General features: G+C 40.9%; 1 protein-coding gene across 3 annotated transcripts in view; it reads left to right on the top strand.

Annotated features, from left to right (window-relative positions):
• SLC9A7 (solute carrier family 9 member A7) overlaps positions 1-25,050 on the top strand; it is a 157,159-nt gene that overhangs the window by 104,581 nt on the left and 27,528 nt on the right. Inside the window, exons 6-13 of one of the 3 annotated variants that reach the window (XM_043895465.1) lie at positions 107-212; positions 549-690; positions 2,514-2,619; positions 4,076-4,164; positions 4,256-4,369; positions 6,862-6,973; positions 10,605-10,758; positions 20,880-20,939. In XM_043895465.1, coding sequence (XP_043751400.1) covers positions 107-212; positions 549-690; positions 2,514-2,619; positions 4,076-4,164; positions 4,256-4,369; positions 6,862-6,973; positions 10,605-10,758; positions 20,880-20,939 — 883 coding nt within the window. The remainder of the gene's footprint in view (positions 1-106; positions 213-548; positions 691-2,513; positions 2,620-4,075; positions 4,165-4,255; positions 4,370-6,861; positions 6,974-10,604; positions 10,759-20,879; positions 20,940-25,050) is intronic. The other 2 variants (XM_043895466.1, XM_043895467.1) reach the window with 2 other exon arrangements.

Here is a 25,050-nt window from a genome sequence, read left to right as displayed (position 1 = left end):
TGTGATGGGATTACAGTGGAAAGCGCAGTGTTGTTAGAATCAAGCATCATATCACTCCTCATTCAGAAACTGCAACCAATTTATATGCTTTTGGCCCATCTTTTAGTGACCGTACTGGCGATATTTAATGAATTGCATGCAGACGTGGACCTTTACGCACTTCTGTTTGGAGAAAGTGTCCTAAATGATGCTGTTGCCATTGTACTGTCCTCGTAAGTAACAATATTTCTGCCTGGGAAAAGAGACTCTGGCTTCCTGAATGCTCTGGGCTAAAATTAGAGGCCCACCTTAAAAGTGTTAAATTTTGAATTGGGTGCTTTTCTAAATGAGGTTTATAGTCTTAGTTGATAAATTTATGCTGCTTTGTCCAGCGGGCAGTGATCAGAATGCTGATACCTTCATAATATGGCGACTGCAAGTTAAATTAAATGAATACACCATGGGGAGTGCTCCACAGAGTGTAGATACCTATGTTTGTCAATACTTGTAAGTACCATGGTGTAAAACCAGCCCAGTATTTTCTAATTCTCTCTCTCTTTAAACTCCAGGTCTATTGTTGCCTACCAGCCAGCGGGGCTGAACACTCACGCCTTTGATGCTGCTGCCTTTTTTAAATCAGTTGGCATTTTTCTAGGTATATTTAGTGGCTCTTTTACCATGGGAGCTGTGACTGGTGTCGTGACTGCTCTAATATCCTTTCTGTGGTTTCTGCACCCACCTGAGTATGATATGTAACCTTGCACTTGTGAAAAGAAAGTTCTCATTTCCTCCTTTCAGAAATGAATCTTAAATTGGTTGTTCCACTGGGGGCTGGGGGGCCCCTGAAATGTCACCCTTTGGTGAAACTTGACAGTCGATGGCCTAGTTAAGAGTCAGAGAAAATGTTTGAGAGTGTAGCTCTGGGCTTAGCTGTGTCCTCACCTTTGTGTTTCTCTTCTTCCTATAAACCAGTTGGAGATAGGAACTTGGAGGAAGCATCATTTGGGGGGTGTGGGAGGCGGCACAGAAACAGTGGAACAGCCAGGAGGCTGGGAATTGGAGACCACCTGTCAGGAGGCTGGAAGGAAGCAGGCTGTGAATTACTTTAGCCCCAGACTGGCTGCTGTCATCCGCTGTTCCAGGCCATATGGGGCTAACATGGCCTTCACTAGCCAGGGGCTGTCTGTGGGAATTATAGCAAGGTGGCCTTCCTTAAGCCAAGGACTGCATGATATTGAGTTAAAAACCAACAAGCCAGTCAACCAACCAGCATAAAAGCAAAGTGTTGGAATGAGCAGGCAAGCCTTCCACAGGTGTGCTGAGTTCTTCATCAGATCTTCTTCCAATAGCATTTAGATCAGCAGAGACCAATACAGATGTAATGGGAGCCACAAATGTGAGCCCCATCTTTTCAGCCTACAGTAGATACACAGACTATTAATGGAGTTTATACAAGTTAGTGATGAGATTTTATCCCTTCAGGTTTTGTACCAAGTCTTTGAAATATGGTGTGTATTTTGCTCTCACAGGATATCTCAATTCAGACTAGCCATATTTAAGTGTTGGGTAGTTACATGGGGCTAGCGGCTATCATATTGGGCCGTGCAGATGTAGATTGCTTTCTTCCTCAAGGCTCTCTGATGCTCTGAGGACTTATATTGCTCAGTGAAACCACTCATGACATGGTTCTCAGCTGCGCTGCCCCCCTCCCCCCGCGCCGCCACCACTCCGTGGAATGGCAGTGTGAGGAAGGGAATTGCCAATCCCAAAAAGTGACAGCTCTTTGTAGTTACCCCTGGAGTTGTGCATTTCTCCCTCCCTCTCTCCCTCATGCGTGCATTAGGCACCTGTGATGGACTCAGGCCTTAGTAGTCCACAGAGGTCAGAGTCTCCCTGCCTCATCTTCCGACGCCTGCCTGAGGCACTCCTAGCACTGCCGGAACCCACCTGCAAGTCATACCTCAGGCCTCAACTGTGCATCTCAGAAATATGGGCATTGCCAAGGAGCATAGAGAGCCCATTTCCAGTTCTCTTGGAAAGCTTGATTTAAGAAAAAAAAGCAGCTTTATTGAGAGGAAATTCACATGCTGTACAGTTCACCCATTTGAAGTGTACAATTCATTGGTTTTTGATATATTACATTATTATTTTTTAATTGTGGTAAAATATGCCTAACATAAAGTTTGCCACTTTAACCATTTTAAATATGCAATTCAGTGGAGTTAGGTGCATCCACTGGTGGTGTGTGACCACCGCCACCATTTCCAGAACCTTTCTCATCATCTGCAACAGAAACTGTGTGCCTGTTGAATAGTATTCTCCCTATCCCTGGACTCCCAGCCCTCAGAAACCTCCATTCTACTGGAGAAACTTCATTGTCTTTATATTCAAAACCATGCAGCAGCTTTGGGGGCCCAAAGGAAGAGTTGAAGTGGAAAGAGTAGCCCTTTGGGGAGGGGTCCTGGGCTAACAGAGAATGATTCTCAGTGACCATGATACTCATTGCTGGAGACAGTTCCTTGACAGGAGCTGACGTGACCAAGTTCACTAAGCTGCACTGCTTTCCCCTGCTGGAGACTGCACTCTTCTTTTTGATGTCGTGGAGCACGTTCCTCTTGGCGGAAGCCTGTGGGTTCACAGGTGGGTTTCCTCTGCCCTTGGGTCGCCTTTACCCTCACTGTGGCTGGAGCTGTGGGAGCGTGAGGGGAGGGCAAAATTCTTAATAGCTGTGGCCTGGAGTTGATAAACCGCTCACAGAATGTCCATATGCAGGATTGCCGAGTGAGGCCTGTGTGCTGCCTTAGGAATAGTTTAGTTTCCCCCAAAGCTATATATTTTTTAAAGGATAAGCTTTATTGTTTCAAACTCAGTTACATCTTTGAGTACTCATTCTGACCACAAGTAGATGCCTAGCTGCAAAAGTTACTGAATATATTAATACCTTGTTTGTAAATTGAAAGTGAAAGTCACTCAGTCGTGTCCAACTCTTTGCAGTCCCATGGACTATACAGTCCATAGAATTCTCCAGGCCAGCATACTGGAGTGGGTAGCCGTTCCCTACTCCATGGCATCTTACCAACCCAGGAATCGAACACAGGTCTACCCGCATTTCAGGCAGATTCTTTACCAGCTGAGCCACAAGGGAAGCCCACCTTGTTTGTATCCTCCCCTGAATTGCTACGTTACTTTGCAGACAGTAGTGATAACAAGCAAAATATATATCCTTTTAAAGATCATTTTGCATCTACTCAGATGAGTGTGAGCACAATTTTTCCTTGTTTTGTGTCTGGTCTGTTTAATCACCACTTTTCAAGACTGTGTTTTTATGGTGCTAGATTCATAGATTATTAGTGTGGGTGATTGTGTTACTTCTTCACATTCTCTCATTAAAAAAACGTAATCATTGGATTTGTTCTGTTAGAAAACTCAAGTATAGTTGCTCTCCGTAACCCAGGTAATTAGGAAGTGCTTTTCATTATCTTTTCTAAATACTGCAATGTATCTTTATGTGACCTACTTCCTTTAAAACTTGACAACCATCTGTAAATATATAGGCAAAGCCCCAGGTGTGTTAATTGTCTTGAACAACAAAATAATCACTATTAACCAGAAATCTAGTTTTTTCAGGGCTGGGATAAATGGACTAGTACTCTGGATCCATTTTGTCTGAATCCCTGGACCATGCAAAAATACTAAGCATTGGTTTGAAATTAAATTCATTCATTCAGCAAACAGAGAGGAATATGACAACTGTGTGACTGGTACACACTTCACAGTCTCTATGAGGGAGTGAATGCGAAATGCCACATCGAGGTGGTCAATTCAGTAGGAGTTTAGAAGAGGGGAGAGAATACCCTTAAAACTGGAGCAAGGGGGAAAATTGAGGGCCTTGACTTTGAAGGAGAGCAGAGTTGGGAGAAGCAAAGGTTGATATGAGAAGTGGGGGCGGGGGCACTTTCAGTAATAGGCAACTTTCCAAAACTTTCAGAAAGTGGGATATGCTGGTTTTTCCTACCTTAACTTTTTGTTTCAGGGAGAGATTGTTTCCAGTTTCTTTCCCTGCCCCCTATGGATTTTTCTTGAATTCTCTTGCCAGGTGTGGTAGCTGTCCTTTTCTGTGGAATCACACAAGCTCATTACACCTACAACAATCTGTCAGTGGAATCCAGAAGCCGAACGAAGCAGGTGAGGGAGAGCAGTGTGTCCTCACCAGTGATCTGTAATACGAGGGAGCGGACCCATGGGGTTTACGGTTTGCTTTTCCCTTTCCGTGCAGCTCTTTGAGGTATTACACTTCCTGGCAGAGAACTTCATCTTCTCCTACATGGGCCTGGCACTGTTTACCTTCCAGAAGCATGTTTTCAGCCCTGTTTTCATCATTGGAGCTTTTGTATCCTTTTTTGGTTCCACCATTTTCTACACAGAGAGATGACTGCTTCCAGGGAAGCTATAACAACAATAATCTCTGGTTTGGCGGGGAGGTAACTGAACCAGCACTGGTTCATGGTGTCTTTATGATGAGAAGAAGGCTTAAGTGGTAATGTATAAAGCTAAAAGTATTTGATTTCAAGGACTGATGTTGATTCTAGTTGCCCTTTCTGAGTTTTCTGTGTTGATGTTGTTTTTAGTGACTAAGTCTTGTCCTACTCTTTGCGACCCCATGGACTGCAGCATGCCAGGCTTCCTTGTCCTTCACCATCTCCTGGAGTTTGCTTAAACTCATGTCCATTGAGTTGGTGATGCCATCCAACCATCTCATCCTCTGTCACCCTCTTCTCCTGTTGCCCTCAGTCTTTCCCAGCATCAGGGTTTTTTTCCAGTGAGTTGGCTCTTCACATCAAGTGGCCAAAGTATTGGAACTTCAGCTTCAGCATCAGTCCTTCCAATGAATATTCAGGGTATTGTTTCTAGTTAACCTTTTCTTCATTTTCTGTGTCAGATGGCCTTTCTGTTACACAGGTGGTTGGCAGGTGGTAGTTTGTTTTGTAAAGCATCTTTCCTAAGAGATCTAAAAATCGACAACCCATATCTGTCCCCCAAATTGTTTTTTTCTCATTGGCACATGAATTCCAATCCAAGAGGTTAAGTTTCTGTGACCCTTGCTCTCAACTGCACGCGGTTACAGGCAGCCTGCACATGGTGTGTGTGCTTTCACCCACGCCTCCCCATGGTGGAAAAGATCCCCCTCCTTTTTTCTCAAAAAAGGAAATGGAGAGGAATGGAAGATAAAATGGAGAAATGCTTGGTTCCTTGATTTAGTCCCATTGTGACAGCAGTTTTTTGGACAGTTTAGGGGTTGGCTCCTCTGAAGTGAGGAGATACATGAATGCCCAGCAGTGCATTGATAGATGAGGGCTTTGCTCTCTTGGCCTCAGACCCTATTGTTTTCATTAAAGTGCACTCTTTTGGGCTTTGAAACTATAGCAGTTCAGCTCCAAACCCAGAGCAGGAGGCCACTATTGCTGCCTATTCCCTTTTGCCTTTTCTGAGGCCTCATGGGTATCCTTAGATCTTGGGATGTTGGCCCCCCAAAGAGGAGTGTTTTTCTCTTCTGAGCTTTTCACTTATTGTGGAGGAATAACTGATACTCACCAAGCAGCTAGAGAGAGAGACAGTGGCCTCATGCCATGCCAGACTCCTGCCTTTTAAGAGTGTTATCTGCTTCAACTGGGCTCATTTCCTAGGTTTACACACTCACCAGACAAAGAGCTAAAGATCTGGCAGATCAGTGTTTTTATTCTTAAGAAAGACCTTGCATGTCGCTGTGATTTGTATTCTTAGCATGGCATCCTGTGAGACATAGTGAAAGCACTGCCCTTGTTTATGGTGTGGGGGGCTTGTTCAGCGGGGAGCCAGGGCCTCTGTGAATCCTGAAGGCCACTTCCACTTGAGGACTGCTCTTCCCTCCTGTTAAAAACAAAACAAACACAACAGTAGCAAAAAGGAAAAGAGGGAGAGAGATAAAAGCAGCAGAGGAGAAGTTCGAATTATATCCTAGGGAAGGCAGAAGAGAGTCCCACCCTCGCTTCTGCCTGAAACAGCTGCAGCTCCGGCAGCTGGTGGTTGCTCTGCTGAAACGGAAGCTCCCTGTTCCTCTGGCTTACACAGTGATTTCCTGCTGTGAGCAGGGCGGCGTGCCTCGCTCTGTTGGGCTCTGTTCTAAACTCAGCAAGTGACGAATGACCAGCTTCCCTGAATTCTTTGGTTTGCGCAGTGAGTTCCTCTTCCACACTCTGCCTTTCCTCCATCTCTTACCTCCCCAAAGACTCGTTAGCAACTTTGGCAGAGAACTCTCCCCAGGCTGATCCTTGTGAGGAATAATGAATGTGTCTTCATTGTATAAATACTGTAAGCTTCTCCACCTCTTACTTGTAGGCTCTTCCTGGTCATACACACCCCGAATGTTTACCAAAGCTTACAACCTTACCCAGCAAACCTTCTGTTTATAGTTTGACTCAGGTTAGTAATTTTTTTCTTCTTACGATTTTTTTTTTCCTCCCAGTAGAGTCCAAACACACTCTTTACTTCTCTTAACTCTGCACCACAGTCATGGTACCTTAGCTTCTCTCTGGACTCATTTTTTTTTTAGATAGATCAGAGACTTGGTCTGTATCAGTTTAATCAGATCAAAAAGTTACAGCAGTGTGTTTAACAGGCCAGAAATTATCTCTGTGAGCTGGAGGTTGGAAAAATTGGCCAGTCGAATCCCACTTACTGCTGAGACTTGTTTAGAGGCAAATGAGACAGCCTGCCTTCTCTGTGCAACTCTCCTGATCATAATAAAGTGTCATGGCATTCCTGAAATTCTCTACTCAATCAGAGGTTGTGTGAAAATGCCATTTGGGAAACATGTTGAGCCCTTAACCTCCACCTGGTGGTCAGGTTGCCATCTTCTTGGGCAGAGCCGCCCACATCTACCCACTTTCCTTCTTCCTCAACTTGGGCAGAAGGCACAAGATTGGCTGGAATTTTCAACACATGATGATGTTTTCAGGTAAAAAAGTCAATAAAGTGAGTTTTATTAAGCAGGCAGTGTAAGTATGATTAAAATGCAATCAATAAGGTTCATAAAAAGACAGAAATTCAAGTTTCTGGTTCTTTGGGGTCCCCTGCAGTGCTGGGTAGACAGACAGACATGTTAAATAGAGCGGATACTGATTTTGTAAACCATACTACCACATGTGAACATTTTCCTCTAAAATATTTGCATGTTTATCTCTACCACCCAAGGAGATATATACCTGGAGATATATATGTATTTAGAGTGCTTGATTGTTTTCTAGTGGGTGTTCATAACCCTTAATCTTCCAGAAGGGCTTCAGACCTATAATTAGAAGGAAAATAAGTCTTTAATGATGAAGAGTACAGGCCAAATTATTTGACACCTCCCAGCTTCAGTGTTCTCTCATAATGAAATTGAAATAATCAATTGAGATCCCTCCTAGCTCTAACTTTCTAAGATATAAAATACACTCACATTAGCAAGATGAATCCCAAACTGGAAGATAAGAGCCATGATAGTTCTGCTTGACTTACACTGTCTCCCAGATGCCCCCTGTTCACTATAAAGCCGAGAAAAGTGGAAAAGCCACTGAAGAGACAAAGGACAATAAAGAAATATGTGAAGGAAAAGAAAGGAGAGAGCAATTGGCATGAACAGATGGTTCAGTGAGAGTGTAAAACATCCAGTTTTATATACAAGACTCAAGTAAGAGCATCCCTGCAGAGCAGAGGGAGAAGATAGTGGGGCAAAAGGCCACTGTGACCCTTAGAGGTACCTCTGTCTGGGAAGGGGGAGGGGATATACAAGAGGGACAGCAAGTGGCAGCCCTTTACTGCCACACAGTAGTTCTTGGAGGCCTCAGAGAGTCATACTGAAATCATATCATTAGGCAGTGCTCAGCAAAGCAATTGTGTTGTCTAGTTCTCCCTTGCATCTCCATTTAAGTACACAGCCAGCCCTAAAGATTTCCTTTCACTCTGACACATGTTTGTTGGGCATTCCCTTCATAAAAGCCATGCTTCTAGGTTGTGGAGGATATAGAAACCAGCTCACAGTCTACAGGGAGCTCATAGTCCACTGAAGGGAGACACTATACAAAAAGCTAACTTTCTCCCAAGAGAAGGTGGTGAATTGCACACAAGAGATGTGGCATAAATGTAGAGAAAAGCAGGGCCTAGGGCCGTCTTCATCCAGTGCGTAGCCTTCCAACTGGGCTTGGATGCAGTGGCATTTCAGGAGGCAGCAGGAAAGCATTGATGTGTGTGGCCTTTTTAGGGAAGGGTAATGGTCTGGTTTAAACATGAGAGATACACAGGCTAATGCAGAATGCGGGTGAGGTTGGAAAGGGAAATTTCATGTGAATTGGTGCAAACCTTCAAGTTGCACGTGAATCACCTATTGGGCTGGTTAAAGCTGATTTCTGGGCCCTACCACCAGAGAGTGATTCTGAGGGAATGGGGTGGGCCCCATTAATTTGCAGCTCTAATATTTTCTCAGCTGTTGCTGCTGCTGATGGTGGTTTGAGGACCACACTTTGAGAATCATTGCTGGAGTCTAGACCACAGAGAAGCCCCAGTGCCATGCCAAAGAGTTGGGCTTTTATTCAAGAGCATCTGGGAAACATTAGAGGCTTCTCAGGAGGGCAAGACAGAGCAGAGCCTCCATACATATGAGAAAAAATGCCAGTGGAAAAGAGGAAGACGAATTGGAGATAACTTGGTCACCTAGATAAAGTGTGTTCATCATCTTCTGTGTTAAAAGACAGAGATACACAGTACTGTTTAAAGATATCTCCTATCAAAATTATTTTCCTCAAGGCTATGAAAGAAATACCACTTTCATATTACTTACATTGTTTACCTAATAAAGAAAAATGGAGCACACATTATCACTCTCTGACCCTCAGGTTTTCTTCTTTGAGATAGCATCCATTTAAAGGTTGAAATATTAAGTGGTGCCATAGCTGGCTGTAGGATGATCTAGATGTGTGCCAGTATTTCAATACGACAGATTAATAGAGAACATCAACCTTGCTGTGTTTTTTAATGTAACTTTTATTGAGTTGCTCCAGTGAATTGCAGTGAAGTTCTCAGATGAATGAAATCATGAAATTGTTGGGAAAAGTGGGAAAATATACAAATAAATATAGTGAGTATAACTTTTCATTCTCATACTATACAGGCAGTCTTAACCATGGTGAATGGGAATTTATGCTGTGTACTGTGCTTAGTCGCTCAGTCATGTCTGATTCTTTGTGACCCCATGGACTGTAGCCCTCCAGGTTCCTCTATCCATGGGGATTCTCCAGGCAAGAATACTGGAGTGTGTTGCCATGCCTTCCTCCAGGGAATCTTCCCAACCAAGGGATCGAATCCAGTTCTCCCACATTGCAAGCGAGTTCTTTACCATCTGAGCCACTAGGGAAGCCCAAGAATACTGGAGTGGGTAGCCTATCCCTTCTCTAGTGGATCTTCCCAGGCCAGGAATTGAACCGGGGTCTCCTGCATTGCAGGTGGATTCTTTACCAGCTGAGCTACTAGGGAAGCTCTTATGATAGGGTACTTATATGTTACACTTATTATACTTTTGGTTTTTATCAATAAAATTTTCTGGAAATTTGTTTTTTTTTCTCTTTTATGTACATACCTACATAATATCCTTGATTTTTCCTCTTGGCCCACAAAGCCTAAAATATTTACTATCTGACCCTTTATAGAAGAAGTCTTCATCCCCTGATATAGATCAGGTTATGTTGTTACTTCTCTGCCTGGCTTTGCTAAGGAAATGCTGTTTTGTACATTTCACATATTCATACCTAGCCTGTATCTTAAGTTTATAATGACTATATAGCACTTGGGTAGTGCTTGAATCACAGACTTGGAAAACTTTTATTATTATTTATATTTCTTTTTATTTCATGTTACTAGCAGGAGAATTCTTTCAGTAATGAAAGAGTGTTATTATTCTAAGGGGCTTCCCTGGTGGCTCAGTGGTAAAGAACCGGCCTGCCAATACAGGAGATGTGGGTTCCTGGAGAAGGAAATGGTAACCCACCCCATACCCTTGCCTGGGAAATCCCATGGACAGAGGAGCCTGGCAGGCTACAGTTATTGGGGTCACAAAGTGTCAGACATGACTGAGCAACAAAACAACAACAAGGCCATATGCACATTTGGTTTGATGGGCAGTTGTATTTTTCTACTTTTTCTGATGAGTGAACATTGGTGCTTCAGTTTCTTGCTAATTGCCAGATACTAGCATCAGTGTGATTCCACGGGTATGGGATAAGCTTCACAGGTACTCTCAGCAGATCTATAAAAGTTGTTAATTTAGCCACACACCAAATTAGATCCCAAACTATGGGGTATTCACATATGGGATTCTCACAATGTGCTGTACAAAACAGGACGGTGTTTTTCTTATTGCCTTTGGGCATTTTGCAAAAGAAAACTTTAAATAGGAAATCGTTTAAATTCCTTTAAGGTTCTTTCTATAGAAAACAACTTGACTCTTGAAGCATAAGCAGATACAATTTATTAGACCTATGTGACTAAGCAGTGGGCCTGGGGACACATTGTTATTTATCCTTATGACAAGAGAGCTTCCTCTTTGGTCCCCACAGGCCTCAGGGGAGCGATGGCATTTGCACTGGCCATCCGAGACACGGCATCCTACGCACGCCAGATGATGTTCACGACCACTCTCCTCATCGTCTTCTTCACTGTCTGGATCATTGGTGGAGGAACGACGCCCATGTTGTCATGGCTTAATATAAGGTTGGTTTGAAACAAGGCCAGTTTTGTGTCTAACTATGTCACTACTCCCATGCAGAGGCTGCTACATACAGCTTAGCACATGGAAGCCTTTTATATTTTTTTTGTTTTGTTTGGGGAAGGATTAAAAATTTTTTTAAATAAATAAAAATTCAGAGTATTGAATTTTCCATGGAAAAAAAATCACTAAAATGTTTGTGGGTACAAAAGCAGAGTAAGAAACACCTGGACCTTGCTAACGCTGAGACATTAAGGCAGGAATTCAAAAAGTCTTAAAGCTACAGGACAGGGAATAGACATAGTTGCTGACAGTGTCTGGCATTTCATACTCCTCTGAAATCAAATCTGCGGCCTTGAAAAATAAGCTCATCAGCTGGAAGTAAGGAGAAGCAATAGAGTTTTGTTTTAGGAGGAAACTATGCTGCGCCTCTTCTTGCTTGCATGCACAGAAGAGGTGACATTTCCTGCATCACCCTCATTTCTTGCAGCCTCATGGACATCCCCTGCCTGTGGTTTTGTTAGCTGTGTCAGGATGGAGGAGCACTGACCCAAGTTTAAGTTTTTTTTAAGAGCATTTGAACTCCAAGCTGTGTTTGTGAGCTGGTCCAGCATCTTACAGTAAAGAGGACATTGAAATGGGTTGAGAGACCCATACACTAACTCTGGCCCTGGTTTAAGACAAGCTCCTCATGCCTTTGGGCCTCCATATGTCTTCACATTAAACGAAAGCATGCTGTCAGCTTTTCTCCAGGTCCCTCTAGCTCTGAGTGTGCACTCTACATCATGGGAGGTGCTCTCACCACCTGCCTCAGTTTCAGATCTGCAGAGGGTAAGCATGCTGGGGATGAGAAGACTCCGGTGGCACATAGGTATGAAGGATTCTCTGAAAATCCACAAGATGGCAATTTTTTTTTCCCTTTCTCTGCTGGCTGCTGGTTTATGTGGAACTGACAACTGCGGAGCACACCTAGTTTGGAGAAGAAAGAACCAACAAGGATCTTAACGGTGATCCTTGGGGTCAGGGAGAAAACGGGTTTGAGAGAATAGTCTCTCCCCTCTGGAACTTTTATATTGATGGGAGGCAGGGGTTGCTGGGCATGGCCACCATTGGTTGTCACCAGGAGTTGTTGGTGCTGGCTGCACCATTTCTGAGCTACTACATCTCAGCCTCAGATCTGGGTGTGTCTGCAGAACCTGGGTGGACTTATCAGTAAGAGTCTTCTAATAGCTAACACGTGTGCTGCAGCTGTTGTTTGAGATGCCAACACTTACATTAAGATAATCCTCATAGCATTCCTATAAGGGAGCTAATACTATTATGTTCATTTTAGAGCTGAGGAAACTGAGACATAGAGCAGTAACTTGCCCAAGGTCACAAAGCTGTAAGTGAACAAGCTGAGATTTGAACCCTGGCATGCTCTTTACTATTGTACTATACTGCCCAAAAGGCTTGCTGTGTTAGTAACTGTTTTTGTGTTAGAAAATCTGGGATGCTTAAAATTTCAGTTTCTTGGTATGAATCTCAAGAGTCACATGAAGGAAAATAGTTCATCTATGGAAATAGAAATCTGAAGAAGAAAACGTACATATTTTTGGCTTTAAACTTGAGACATAAGATGGTACCATCTCTGTTCTGTGTAGCAAAATAAGAGCAAAGAAGGTTTACCCTGCATACAGTTGAGAATCTGCATTTGGTGACCTCTCTGTGATTACTTCCGGTTTACCTTGTCACCTAGTAGATGCCCTGGATGCTCAGAGCCAGGTTAAATCATGTTTTTCAGGCTATTTCATAAGTTCCTTTTCTGATGATCCCACCTCTCATTATATGTAGGACCAAATAATTATCCAGTGAGAGTAGAGAGTTGACTTTTGACATTTTGCCCATTCTCAAACCCATTTCAAAAATTGGGCCATTGAAATAGTTCTGCCCAGAGCTGAGAGCATGGACCCCTTTCCCTGATGCACACAAGCTGTATATGTACACATATAATAATTGGATTGTTGTGAAAATATTACAGTGATATATAAATTAGCACTTAAAAATAACAGCTCCTACATGATAAAAGGTCACAAAATGACTGTGTATATGAAAGATGCAATTTTTCCACATCCTTGCCAGCATTTGGTATTGACACTTTTTATTTTACCTGCTCTAATGGGTATGTGGGTATACCTCATTGTGGTCTTAATTTGCATTTCTCATGGCAAATGATGTGGAATATCTGTGGTGAAATATCTGTTCAAGTTTTTTGTCTATCTTCTTGTTGTATTGTTTGTTTTTTATTGAGTTTTGCATTTGTTCTAGAAACTAGTCTGTTTTCAGATATGTGTTTTGTGAATATTTTTTCCTACTCTGTAGCTTGTTTTTTAATCCTTTTAACAGAGTCTGTCATAAAGCAAAACTTTTAATTTTGATGAGGTGCAAGTTACCTTTCTTAAAATGCATCATGCTTTTGGTGTTAATGCCAAAGAACTCTTCATCAAGCACTAGTCCCAAAGATTTGCTTTTATGTTATCTTCTAAAAGATTTTTTAGTTTTATGTTTTACATTTATATCTGTGATCCATTTTGACTTAATTTTTAATATTAGACATGAGGTTCAGGTTGAAGTTTTATTTCGTCTGTGGCTATCCAGTTGTTCTGGGCTTCCCTGGTACTCGGCTGGTAAAGAATTCACCTGCAATGTGACAGACCTGGGTTCATTCCCTGGGTCAGGAAGGTCCCCTGGAGAAGGGAACAGCTACCCACTCCAGTATTCTGGCCTGGAGAATTCCATGGACTGTATAGTCCATGGGGTCGCAGAGTCAGACTTGACTGAACGACTTTTTCTTTCACTTTCATTCAGTTGTTCCAGGACAATTTGTTAGAAAGACTGTCCTTATTCCATTGAATTGTTTGTCTTCCTTTGCCAGAAATCAGTTGGTGGTATGCATGCGAGTCTGTTTCTATTTGCCCTGTTGATTTCTATGTATGTACCTCCACCAGAACCATACTGTTTTGATAACTATGGTTATATGTTCAACTTCAGCATCAGGTAGAGTGGGTCCTTCCACTTTATCCTTCTTTTTCAAAATTATCATAGCTATTCTAGTTCCTTTCCAAATATATTTTAGAATGAGCTTGTCCACATCCTAAAAAAAATTGTGCTGGGGTTTTCAAAGAAATTGTGTTAAACCTGATTTATCAGTTTGGGGAGAATTGACATCTTTACCTTGTTGAGTCTTCCAGTACATGAACATGACATATTTCTCTGTTTATTTGATCTTCTTTGATTTCTTTTATCAATATTTTATAGTTTTCATTATACAGTGTCTGTGCACATCTTGTTATATTTACTTCTAAGTATTTCTTCTTCTTTTCGAGCTATTTTAAATGTTATTCTATCTTCAATTTCAGTTTCCATATGTTCATTGCCAAGATATAGAAATATAGTTAGTTTTTGTGGGTTGATCTTATATCCTGCCACTTTGCCAAATTCACATATTAGTTCTAGGAAGGTAGTTTGCAAATAGAGACAGTTTTATCTTTTCTTTTCCAACCAGTGTCCCTTTTATTTCCTTTTCTTGACTTGTTGCTCTGATTAGAGCCATCAGAACTGTGTTTTTTTTTTCATTTATTTTTATTAGTTGGAGGCTAATTACTTTACAATATTGTAGTGGTTTTTGCCATACATTGACATGAATCAGCCATGGATTTACATGTGTTCCCCATCCCGATCCCACCTCCCGCCTCCCTCTCCATTCCATCCCTCTGGATCTTCCCAGTGCACCAGCCCTGAGCACTTGTCTCATGCATCCAACCTGGGCTGGTGATCTGTTTCACCCTTGATAGTATACTTGTTTCAGTGCTATTCTCTCAGAACATCCCACCCTCACCTTCTCCCACAGAGTCCCAAAGTCTGTTCTGTACATCTGTGTCTCTTTTTCTGTTTTGCATATAGGGTTATCGTTACTATCTTTTTGAATTCCATATATATGTGTTTAGTATACTGTATTGGTCTTTATCTTTCTGGCTTACTTCACTCTGTATAATGGGCTCCAGTTTCATCCATCTCATTAGAACTGATTCAAAGGAATTTTTTTTAATGGCTGAGTAATATTCCATTGTGTATATGTACCATAGCTTCCTTATCCATTCATCTGCTGATGGGCATCTAGGTTGCTTCCATGTCCTGCCTATTATAAACAGTGCTGCGATGAACATTGGGGTGCACGTGTCTCTTTCAGATCTGGTTTCCTCAGTGTGTATGCCCAGGAGTGGGATTGCTGGGTCATATGGCAGTTCTATTTCCAGTTTTTTAAGGAATCTCCACACTGTTCTCCATAGTGGCTGTACTAGTTTGCATTCCCACCAACAGTGTAAGAGGGCTCCCTTTTCTCCACACCCTCTCCAGCATTTATTGCTTGTAGACTTTTGGATAGCAGCCATCCTGACTGGCGTGTAATGGTACCTCATTGTGGTTTTGATTTGCATTTCTCTGATAATGAGTGATGTTGAGCATCTTTTCATGTGTTTGTTAGCCATCTGTATGTCTTCTTTGGAGAAATGTCTGTTTAGATCTTTGGCCCATTTTTTGATTGGGTCATTTATTTTTCTGGAATTGAGCTGCAGGAGTTGCTTGTATATTTTTGAGATTAATCCTTTGTTGCTTCGTTTGCTGTCTTTTCACCTTGCTTATAGTTTCCTTTGTAGTGCAAAAGCTTTTAAGTTTCATTAGGTCCCATTTGTTTATTTTTGGTTTTATTTCCAATATTCTGGGAGGTGGGTCATAGAGGATCCTGCTGTGATTTATGTCGGAGAGTGTTTTGCCTATGTTCTCCTCTAGGAGTTTTATAGTTCCTGGTCTTACATTTATATCTTTAATCCATTTTGAGTTTATTTTTGTGTATGGTGTTAGAAAGTGTTCTAGTTTCATTCTTTTACAAGTGGCTGACCAGTTTTCCCAGCACCACTTGTTAAAGAGGTTGTCTTTTTTCCATTGTATATTCTTGCCTCCTTTGTCGAAGATAAGGTGTCCACAAACTGTGTTAAACAAGAGTGATGTGAGCAGACATCCTTGCTTTGTCCCCAGTCTTAAGGGGAAAGCATTCAGTCTTTCACCAAGAAGTGTAATGTTAAGTCTATAGAGTTTTTGTAGATGTTTGTCATCAATGTGAGGACATTCCCACCGATTGCTAGTTTTCTGAGGGTTTTATAATGAACAGATGTTGAATTTTATCAAATGCTTTTTCTGTATTAATTCATATCATTATATTTTGTTGTTGTTTAGCCTGTTAGTATGGTAGATTACATTGATTAATTTTAAAATATCGAACCAGCATTGCTTCTTTAAAACCAGTCTTGCGCGATGGTAATGATAACCCTATATGCAAAACAGAAAAAGAGACACAGATGTACAGAACAGACTTTTGGACTCTGTGGGAGAAGGCGAGGGTGGGATGTTTCGAGAGATCAGCATCGAAACATGTATAATATCTAGGGTGAAACAGATCACCGGCCCAGGTTGGATGCATGAGACAAGTGCTCGGGCCTGGTGCACTGGGAAAACCCAGAAGGATCGGGTAGAGAGGGAGGTGGGAGGGGGGATCGGGATGGGGAATACATGTAACTCCATGGCTGATTCATGTCAATATATGACAAAAACCACTACAATATTGTAAAGTAATTAGCCTCCAACTAATAAAGATTAAAAAAAAAAACCAGTCTTGCTTGTATAACTGTTTTACATATTGCTGAATTCTATTAGCTAATATTTTGTTAAGGATTTTTGTGTCTATGTTCATGAGGGATACTGGTCTGCAGTTTTCTTTGCTCATATTGCCTTTGTCCGATTTGGTATCAGGGTAATCTCACCTCACAAAATGAGTTGGGACAATTTTCTGAGTCTTCTGTTTTCTGGAATAGGTTGTGTAGAATTGGTGTTACTAATAATTCTTCTTGCAAGTTTTATGAAATTCTCTGGTGAAACCATCTGGTCCTTTAGTTTTCTTTTCCAGGAGTTTTGTTACGTAAATTATGAAGCCAATATCTTTAATAGCTATAGGGATATTATTATTATCTACTTCATATTGGTGAGTTGTAAAAGTTTGTGAAATTGGTCCATCTCATCTAATTGTCATGTTTGTGTTGTTCATAGCCTAACCTTATTGTTGTTTTGGTGTCTGTGAGATTTATAGCAATATCCCATGTTTCATTCATGATATTGGTAATTTGCATCTTCTCCTTTTGTATCTTTCAGTCTTGCTAGGGTTTTGTCAATTTTAATGATTCTTTTAAAGAACTAGCTTTTTACCTCATTGATTTCTGTATTGTTTTTCTGTTTTCAATTTCATTGATTTCTGCTTCTATCTTTATTAGTTCCTTCTTTCTGTCCAACTCTACCCGAACAGTGTAATGAAGCAAAGTGTGCCATGGGTAAAAAATACATATGATGTCAGTTCATTACATTTTTCTAGATGTGTATAAATAGTGATTATGTAGGAGACAGAAACTGACATTTACAGTGATTACATCAAAACAGAGTCCCTCAGAAATAAGGTAATGAGAATGATTGACTTTTCTGGCTTGTGGCTTGTGGTGTTAATGGCCACGAATCATTTATGTTAAGTAGGTTCTTATTCTAAAATAATTCAGAAATCCCCTGAAGTTCAGGGTGGTGTTTTGAGCTCTATGACCTCAGTGAGATCAATACCAAGTTGTTTCTTACTTCCCCAGGCTGTTGACAGAGGCCCTGATAAGGTACTTAATGGCTTCTTAGACGTCCAGAAGCCCAGGGTAAGACGTGGAGTTAACAATGACTTTTAACCATGGCTAATTTCTAGTCTGTGTATAATATAAAATGAATATAACCACAAATCCAGAACCAGGTCACTGCCTTCCAGAAATCCAACTTGTGTTTTTAAATTAGAATTTTATGATTGTTATTTTATTTTATTATTATTTTAAACCATTTTTAAAAACTGAAATATAGTTAATCTATGACGTGTTAGTTTCAGATGTACAGCAAAGTGAATCAGATACATACACACACACACAGACTTTTCAAGTTCTTTTACATTATAGTTTATTATAAGATACTGAATTTAGTTCCCTGTACTATTCAGTAGGACCTTGTTGTTTATCTATTTTATATATAGTAACAGCAGCAGTGTGTATGTTAATCCCAAACTCCTATCCTCCCACCCTCACTATCCTCTTTGGTAAACATAAGTTTGTTTTCTATGTCTGTGAGTCTGTTTCTTTTCTGTAAATAAGTTCACTTATATCATTTTTTTGAAATTCCACATATAAGTGGTATTATATGATATTTGTCTTTGTCTGACTTACTTCTCTTAATAGGATAATCTCTATGTCCATCCATGTTGCTGCACATGGCATTATTTCATTCTTTTTTTATGGCTGAGGTTAATATTTTGATGTGTGTGTATGAGAGAGAGAGAGAGAGAGAGAGAGAGAGAGAGCGAGCACCATCTTCTTTATCCTTTCCTCTGTTGATGGACATTTAGGTTGCTTCCTTGTCTTGGCTATTGTAAATAGTGCTGCATGAACATTGGGGTGCATGTATCTTTTCAAATTAGAGTTTTCTCTGAATATATGCCCAGGAGTGGGATTGCTGGATCATATGGTAGTTCTATTTTTAGCTTTTAAGGAACCTCCATACTGTTTTCCATAGTGGCTGCACCAATTAATATTCCCACCAACACTGTAGGAGAGTTCCCTTTTCTCCACACCCTCTCTAGCATTCATTGTTTGTAGACTTTTTAATGATGGCCATTCTGACCAATGTGAGGTGATATTTCATTGTAGTTTTGATTTGCACTTTTCTAATAATTAGCGATATTGAGCATGTGATTGCTATTTTAAAACATGATGACAAGAATCCCAAATTGCTTTCTGGTAGTAAACTACTAGATGGGGGCTTCTCCAGTGGCTCAGCTGTAAAGATTCTGTCTGCAATGCAGGAGACACAGGAAACTCAGGTTCGATCCCTGGATTGGGAAGATCCCCTGAAGGAAGAAATGGCAACCCACTCCAGTATTCTTGCCTGGAAAATCCTATGGAAAGAGGAGCCTGGCGGGTACAGTCCATGGGTCACAAAGAGTTGGACACAACTGAGCAATAAACTATGTAATATTTTTTTTAGTCTCTTGAGCAAGTGTTGTTACTCACAAAGGTGTAATTGTGGCAACTTCAAAAAAACCATCAGATGAGCAGATTCAGCAGATGAGCCTTGTATATGTCCTGAGCACATTTTGGTGACATGGTGGCCATCCTCTTGGAAGGCCCAGTTTCAAGTGACATGCCCATGAAGTGGTGGTGATGATGGGGGAATCAATGATATACACCCAGGCAGCCAATTGAACAGGAAAACCTTCATACCCCAGAGTGCAGCAATACAGTCACTCAAGGACAAGTAAGGACACTCTGCTAGGTATAATCCTGTCACACTGAGAGTTTAAGATAAAGCTCTGTGTAAGATAATTTAAGGAATAAAGGCAAGGAGAAGCTCTGAGCTCTTTATGTAATATCATTTGCAACTGTATATTTTAAAAGACTTTAAAGACGCCACCTTATAGTCAAAGGCAATAGCCTGTAAGTTGTAGCACTGTGGCTCTGGGTCTAACAGCCTCAGTTGCAATCTTGGTTCCACCGTTTTCTACCTTTGTGACCTTGGGCAACTTGGGTAACCTCTTTGACTCTCAGTTTCCTCACCAGGTAATGGGGATGACAATGGTATGAACATAAAATGTGATACTAAATAAACATGATAAAGAGTTCTCCCATTAAATGTACTATCTGGCATATGGAAAACATGTAGTATATTTTAGCTATAATATTATTAGTAATCATAGCATTAGAACTGCTGCTAGTACTATTACTAGTGAATTTTGCATTTATGGAATCCATCTTGCTTTTCTGAAATTTGTTATAGCTTTTCAATACTATAGTAATATAAGTCTGATTTAAGTCACATTCCCAACATGTGCCTAATTAAAAGTACCACCTTAAGAAGCATCATGTTCTCACTTGTATATTTCAGTGTATATTAGTAGCATGAGAATTTGAGCACACTCTAGCACAATGTCTCTCAACCTTTTTTTCATCACTGTTCCTCTGAGGAACCTTTAAAGATGTTCTTTTTATCTCTTCCGTTGAATTTTTTTTAATACAACAGATCTATATATCTATTTATGTACTATGGAACTTTAGAGGGCTATAAACCACTGTAATATCTAAAAATTTTTGTCCCTAAATAACAGATTTTCATGCCCCTGGAGGCTGTATCACCCCCCATTGAGAATGCAAGATTTAGTGCAGAGGTTCTCATCTCCAGGTATTTTTGCCCTCTCAGGGGACATTTGGCAATGTCTGGAGACATTTTTGTTTGCTTCAACTGGAGGAAGGTGCTACTGGTGGTATCTTGCAGGTAAAAGCCAGGGCCCAAAATGTCAATAGTACTGAGATTGTGAAATCCTGCTCATTAGAATAATGGTAAAATTCTAATGTATTCTGAATAACTTAGCAATTATTGAGGGAGGTGAAAATGGACTTTGTCAATTCTTGAGGCCAGAAGATAAAGAAAATAGCAGAAGTTGGGTTCTTGACCTTTAGGTTGAACCCATGGATAATGTGATTACTTGTAGGAAAAAAGGCCATTTCGTTTTCCGTTGTTGCCATTTTCAGTAATTTTGTGTTCTTTGCTCTTCCTGTCAAATATGTGTAAAAGTGTGTATAAACACTTCAAATATATGTCAATAGCTTTCTGTTTTCTAGTTTTTGTATGGATGTGTCTTGCATTGTGCAACAGATGAATTTGTGAAAAGTAGTTTGAAGTCATTTTCTATGAGTTGCATTTTTTCCCCTGATTTCATTATATTTTGAGAGGCTTGTCTTCATTCCTAATCAATCCTCATTTGACCTGGCTTCTAACACTGTTGCTTTCTACGTAAATGTAGCTCCCTCTCTGGGTTTCAGAGAATGGGGACAATTTATGAGAGGGTACAAATTTATGTGTAAAGTGAGATGGCCTGGTCTTTGATGGATGTGGTCCAGGTCACGTGTCCAGAGCCCCTGGCTCCCCCGTGGTCCCTGTCACACTCATGTTCCCTTCTTCTGCTGCCCAGAGTTGGCATCGAGGAGCCCTCCGAAGAGGACCAGAACGAACACCGCTGGCAGTACTTCAGGTGACACAAGGGCATCCTCAGAAGCAAATTAACCGGGCCTGGCTTTTTTTCCCCCTCTCTCTAACCTGAGATGTTTCTCTTTATGCTACTTGTCTCTTTCTTTCTTCCTGTGTGCACCAGTCCCTTGCCCCTTAAGGGGCAAGAGGTCTGGTCAAGTCTAATCATCTTCTACCCTTCTCTGAGTTGATTGATGTTGTCAATGTTCCTGAGAGTCTGTCCCCTTCCTCCCCATTTTGGACAGTTTTTGTCAGCACCAAAGCCAGAGTTGATGAGTAGCTGCTTGACAGCTGAGCTTAGTGTCAAGAGTAGCCCATTTTCAGAGCCACAAACACTTTCCCCACAAAATCCTGCTTGTGATCTAGTAAAGAAGCCTTTTAAGTCATAAAGAGTACTCGAATTTTGTATTTCAGCTATGACTGGGATATGGTTTACATCATCTTAATTAAGCACTGATGCCACTTTAGTTTCGAAGTATGGATTTTTAAATTGTACCTTACCATGGTGAATCAAAAGATACAAAAACAGATTTTTTTAAAAAACAGAAGATTGTGAAAGACCCTTCTAATGCAATTTGTTTCTCAGTGACCAAATTTATAACAGATTATGCTTAAGGGTGGTGATATTGGGCAATCAGAGTAAAGACTTTAATATTTCTTCTTCCCTTCTGGACCTTTTACTGGTATTTTTTCTTCCTGATCTGATTCTGGGTGCTGGTATATAAAGCAAATGCAAAATAGCCTTGAAGTCTGTTCTTCTCGTGAAAGTGTTTTACTCTATGAGGACAGTGGTGAAAGCAACAGTACCTGTCATGGGACATGAATTTTGAGATATTGCCAGGCCCCAAATGTAAACTGTTAATGACATGCATACAATTAATTGAAGCATTTAAGATCTCTGGATTCACACTTTTTTCCTAAAATACACACACAAAGATGTTCATATTAGAGACCTGACTGTAGGTACCAGTTAAGTTTCAGAGGAAACCCTTTCCTTTGAAATATCCAACCTTCAAGGAGGAAGGCCCTTCCAGCAAAGTACAAGTTATTACACTTGGAACATGAGAGAGTTGAGATTCTGATCAGTTGTTTAAGATTTGATATGAATGCATGTGTCTCATATTCCCCAAATTTATTTAGGACCTCAGCCATTCAAATTTTAAAAAACCCATCTATTGATTAAAGTAGAATGCTTCTAAAATTTCTGAGATTTTTGTGGCATTTTATGTGGTGGTTAATCAGAATGTACATATATCAAAAGGGAAATGATTCATATTCTGTATTTATTAATTCTGGAATGAGCACATCAGTGTGATTGCTTTATTTTCTCATTTGGTATGGGATTACCACATTTGTCTCATTCTTAATGAAAATAAGGATAATTCAGTTCATTCTGGAAAGAAGACTGTTGGATGTGGTCAGATGAACTCAACCCTGATGTATCAGGGGACTGCTAAAATATGATGTAATAAACCAGCACAAAAGTTTTAGATTTATACCATGGCCTAAATCAAAAGCATTATAATAGGTTAGGAGGGAAATGTATATTATGGACTGTTGCCTGAAACTAGGAATTTCAGAAAGCTAGAGAACTCCAAGTCTTCTGAGGCATTATACTTTAAATAATGTACCTGATCTTTCTTGCTACACAGCACACCACCACACGCCCTGTCCCAAGGGTGAATCCCTTTGTAGGGATCTGGTATCATCCTGGGGGATTGGTCCAAGGGCTACTCAACCCTGCCAGAAAAGTAATCATTCAATTGTCCTGAAGTAAACAGCCTTGAATGGGGAAAGAGCAGAACTCCATCTGTGTCACAAGGCTCCTGGTCTGTTTTCTTCTGGCATTTAAAACCCAGTAGTAAACCTTTCTCCTGTTCAGCACCCCTGTTCAGTAGCAGGGACCTCTGGGACCCTCCAAGGGGCCCTCCTGCGTTTCTCTGTCTATAGGAGGGCCTTGGTGAGTCTTTGGAGGCTTTATGTGGTCAGGCATAGGGCTGCATCTCAGGCAGGTAGTTGGTAGCAAGTGGCTACAGCAAGGATCAGAGCTTCCACAGCAGAGGGAGGAAAGAGCAGGAAACGAGGGTGCTGGGTAGGACTCTGCTCAGAACTGTAGGTTTCCAGGGGACGTGCACAACCAGATCTGAAGATTAACCACATGTTCCAGTAACGTAGAATTTTTCTCCTGCCCTTCATTTTTAAGAGAAGAAGCAGCTCAACAAAAGATTGGAGGATTTATCTGGGGGAAAAAATGTGTAACTGTTAGACTATATATCTACCTATTTACCTATTTTAGCACCTTACGTCCATGAATCTTTACAATTTGTTGTTTTTAGACCCTGGACTAATATGAGATCCTGAATCATCATTATTAGTAAGTTAGATTAAATCAGAGAGACAGAGTACTCATGTGTCAATATTTGTGAAACATTTTCACCAAAGATATAATTAAATGTTTGTTTTAAATTGTGGAAAATTTTAAATCTGCAAAAAAGCTGATAGAGCAATGAATATCCAAGTTCTAACCTGGATACACCAGTTGTTAACATTCTGACATTTTCTTCTCTCTCTCTTTCTCTCAGCCATTTCAGAGTGCTTCAGAGTACATTATAGACATCATGACTTTTTGCCCCTAAAATATTTCAGCATGTATCCCCGAGGAACCTAATCTTCTACATGATCACAATACTTTTAGTAAACCAAATTTTATATTCACATGTAGGATCCAGGATCCAATCAAAGTTTCCTTTGGCTGTCATCTCTTTTTTTGCTTTCCTTTTTCAAAAAATTTCAGGTCCATGGTGGCTCTGTGGCCTCTTCCTCTGACTGACTTGGTTGTCCTCTCTTTAGTCCTTTAATCGAGGATAATCCTACACTCCTCCTTTTGATCGCTTATGACATTGATGTTTTGTTTTATTTTTTAAGGATTTCCAGGATAATTGTCTTGCATTCAGTTTAATTCAGTTCAGTCGCTCAATCGTGTCCGACTCTTTGCGACCCCATGAACCACAGCACTCCAGGCCTCCCTGTCCATCACCAACTCCCAGAGTGCACCCAAACCCATGTCCATTGAGTTGGTGATGCCATCCAACCATCTTATCCTTTGTCATCCCCTTCTCTTCCTGCCCTCAATATTTCCCAGCATCATGGTCTTTTTCAAATGAGTCATCTTTTCACGTCAGGTGGCCAAAGTATTGGAGTTTCAGCTTCAACATCAGTCCTTCCAGTGAACAGCCAGGACTTATCTCCTTTAGGATGGACTGGTTGGATATCCTTGCAGTCCAAGGGACTCTGAAGAGTCTTCTCCAACACCACAGCTCAAAAGCATCAATTCTTTGGCACTCAGCTTTCTTTATAGTCCAACTCTCACATCCGTACATGACCACTGGAAAAACCATAGCCTTGACTAGACGGACCTTTGTTGAACAATGTCTCTGCTTTTTAATATGCTGTCTAGGTTGGTCATAACTTTCCTTCTAAGGAGTAAGTGTCTTTTAATTTCATGGCTGCAATCACCATCCGCAGTGATTTTGGAGCCCAGAAAAATAAAATCAGCCACTGTTTCCACTATTTCCCCATCTATTTGCCATGAAGTGATGGGACTGGATGCCATGATCTTAGTTTTCTGAATGTTGAGCTTTAAGCCAACTTTTTCACTCTCCTCTTTCACTTTCATCAAGAGGCTCTTTAGTTCTTCTTCACTTTCTGCCATAAGGGTGGTGTCATCTGCATATCTGAGGTTATTGATATTTCTCCCGGCAATCTTGTTTCTAGCTTGTGCTTCCTCCAGCCCAGCGTTTCTCATGATGTACTCTGCATATAAGTTAAATAAGCAGGGTGACTGTACAGCCTTGACGTACTCCTTTTCCGATTTGGAACCAGTCTGTTGTTCCATGTCCAGTTCTAGCTGTTGCTTCCTGACCTGCATACAGATTTCTCAAGAGGCAGGTCAGGTGGTCTGGTATTCCCATCTCTTTCAGAATTTTCTACAGTTTATTGTGATCCACACAAAGGCTTTGGCATAGTCTATAAAGCAGAAATAGATGTTTTTCTGGAACTCTCTTGCTTTTTCAGTGATCCAGTGGATGTTGGCAGTTTGATCTCTGGTTCCTCTG

The sequence above is a fragment of the Cervus elaphus genome, chromosome X, assembly GCF_910594005.1.
Source record: "Cervus elaphus chromosome X, mCerEla1.1, whole genome shotgun sequence".
Classification (NCBI taxonomy): Eukaryota; Metazoa; Chordata; class Mammalia; order Artiodactyla; family Cervidae; genus Cervus; species Cervus elaphus.
The sequence above is the reverse complement of the archived record's forward strand: the minus strand, read 5'-3'. Positions and strand labels throughout refer to the sequence as shown.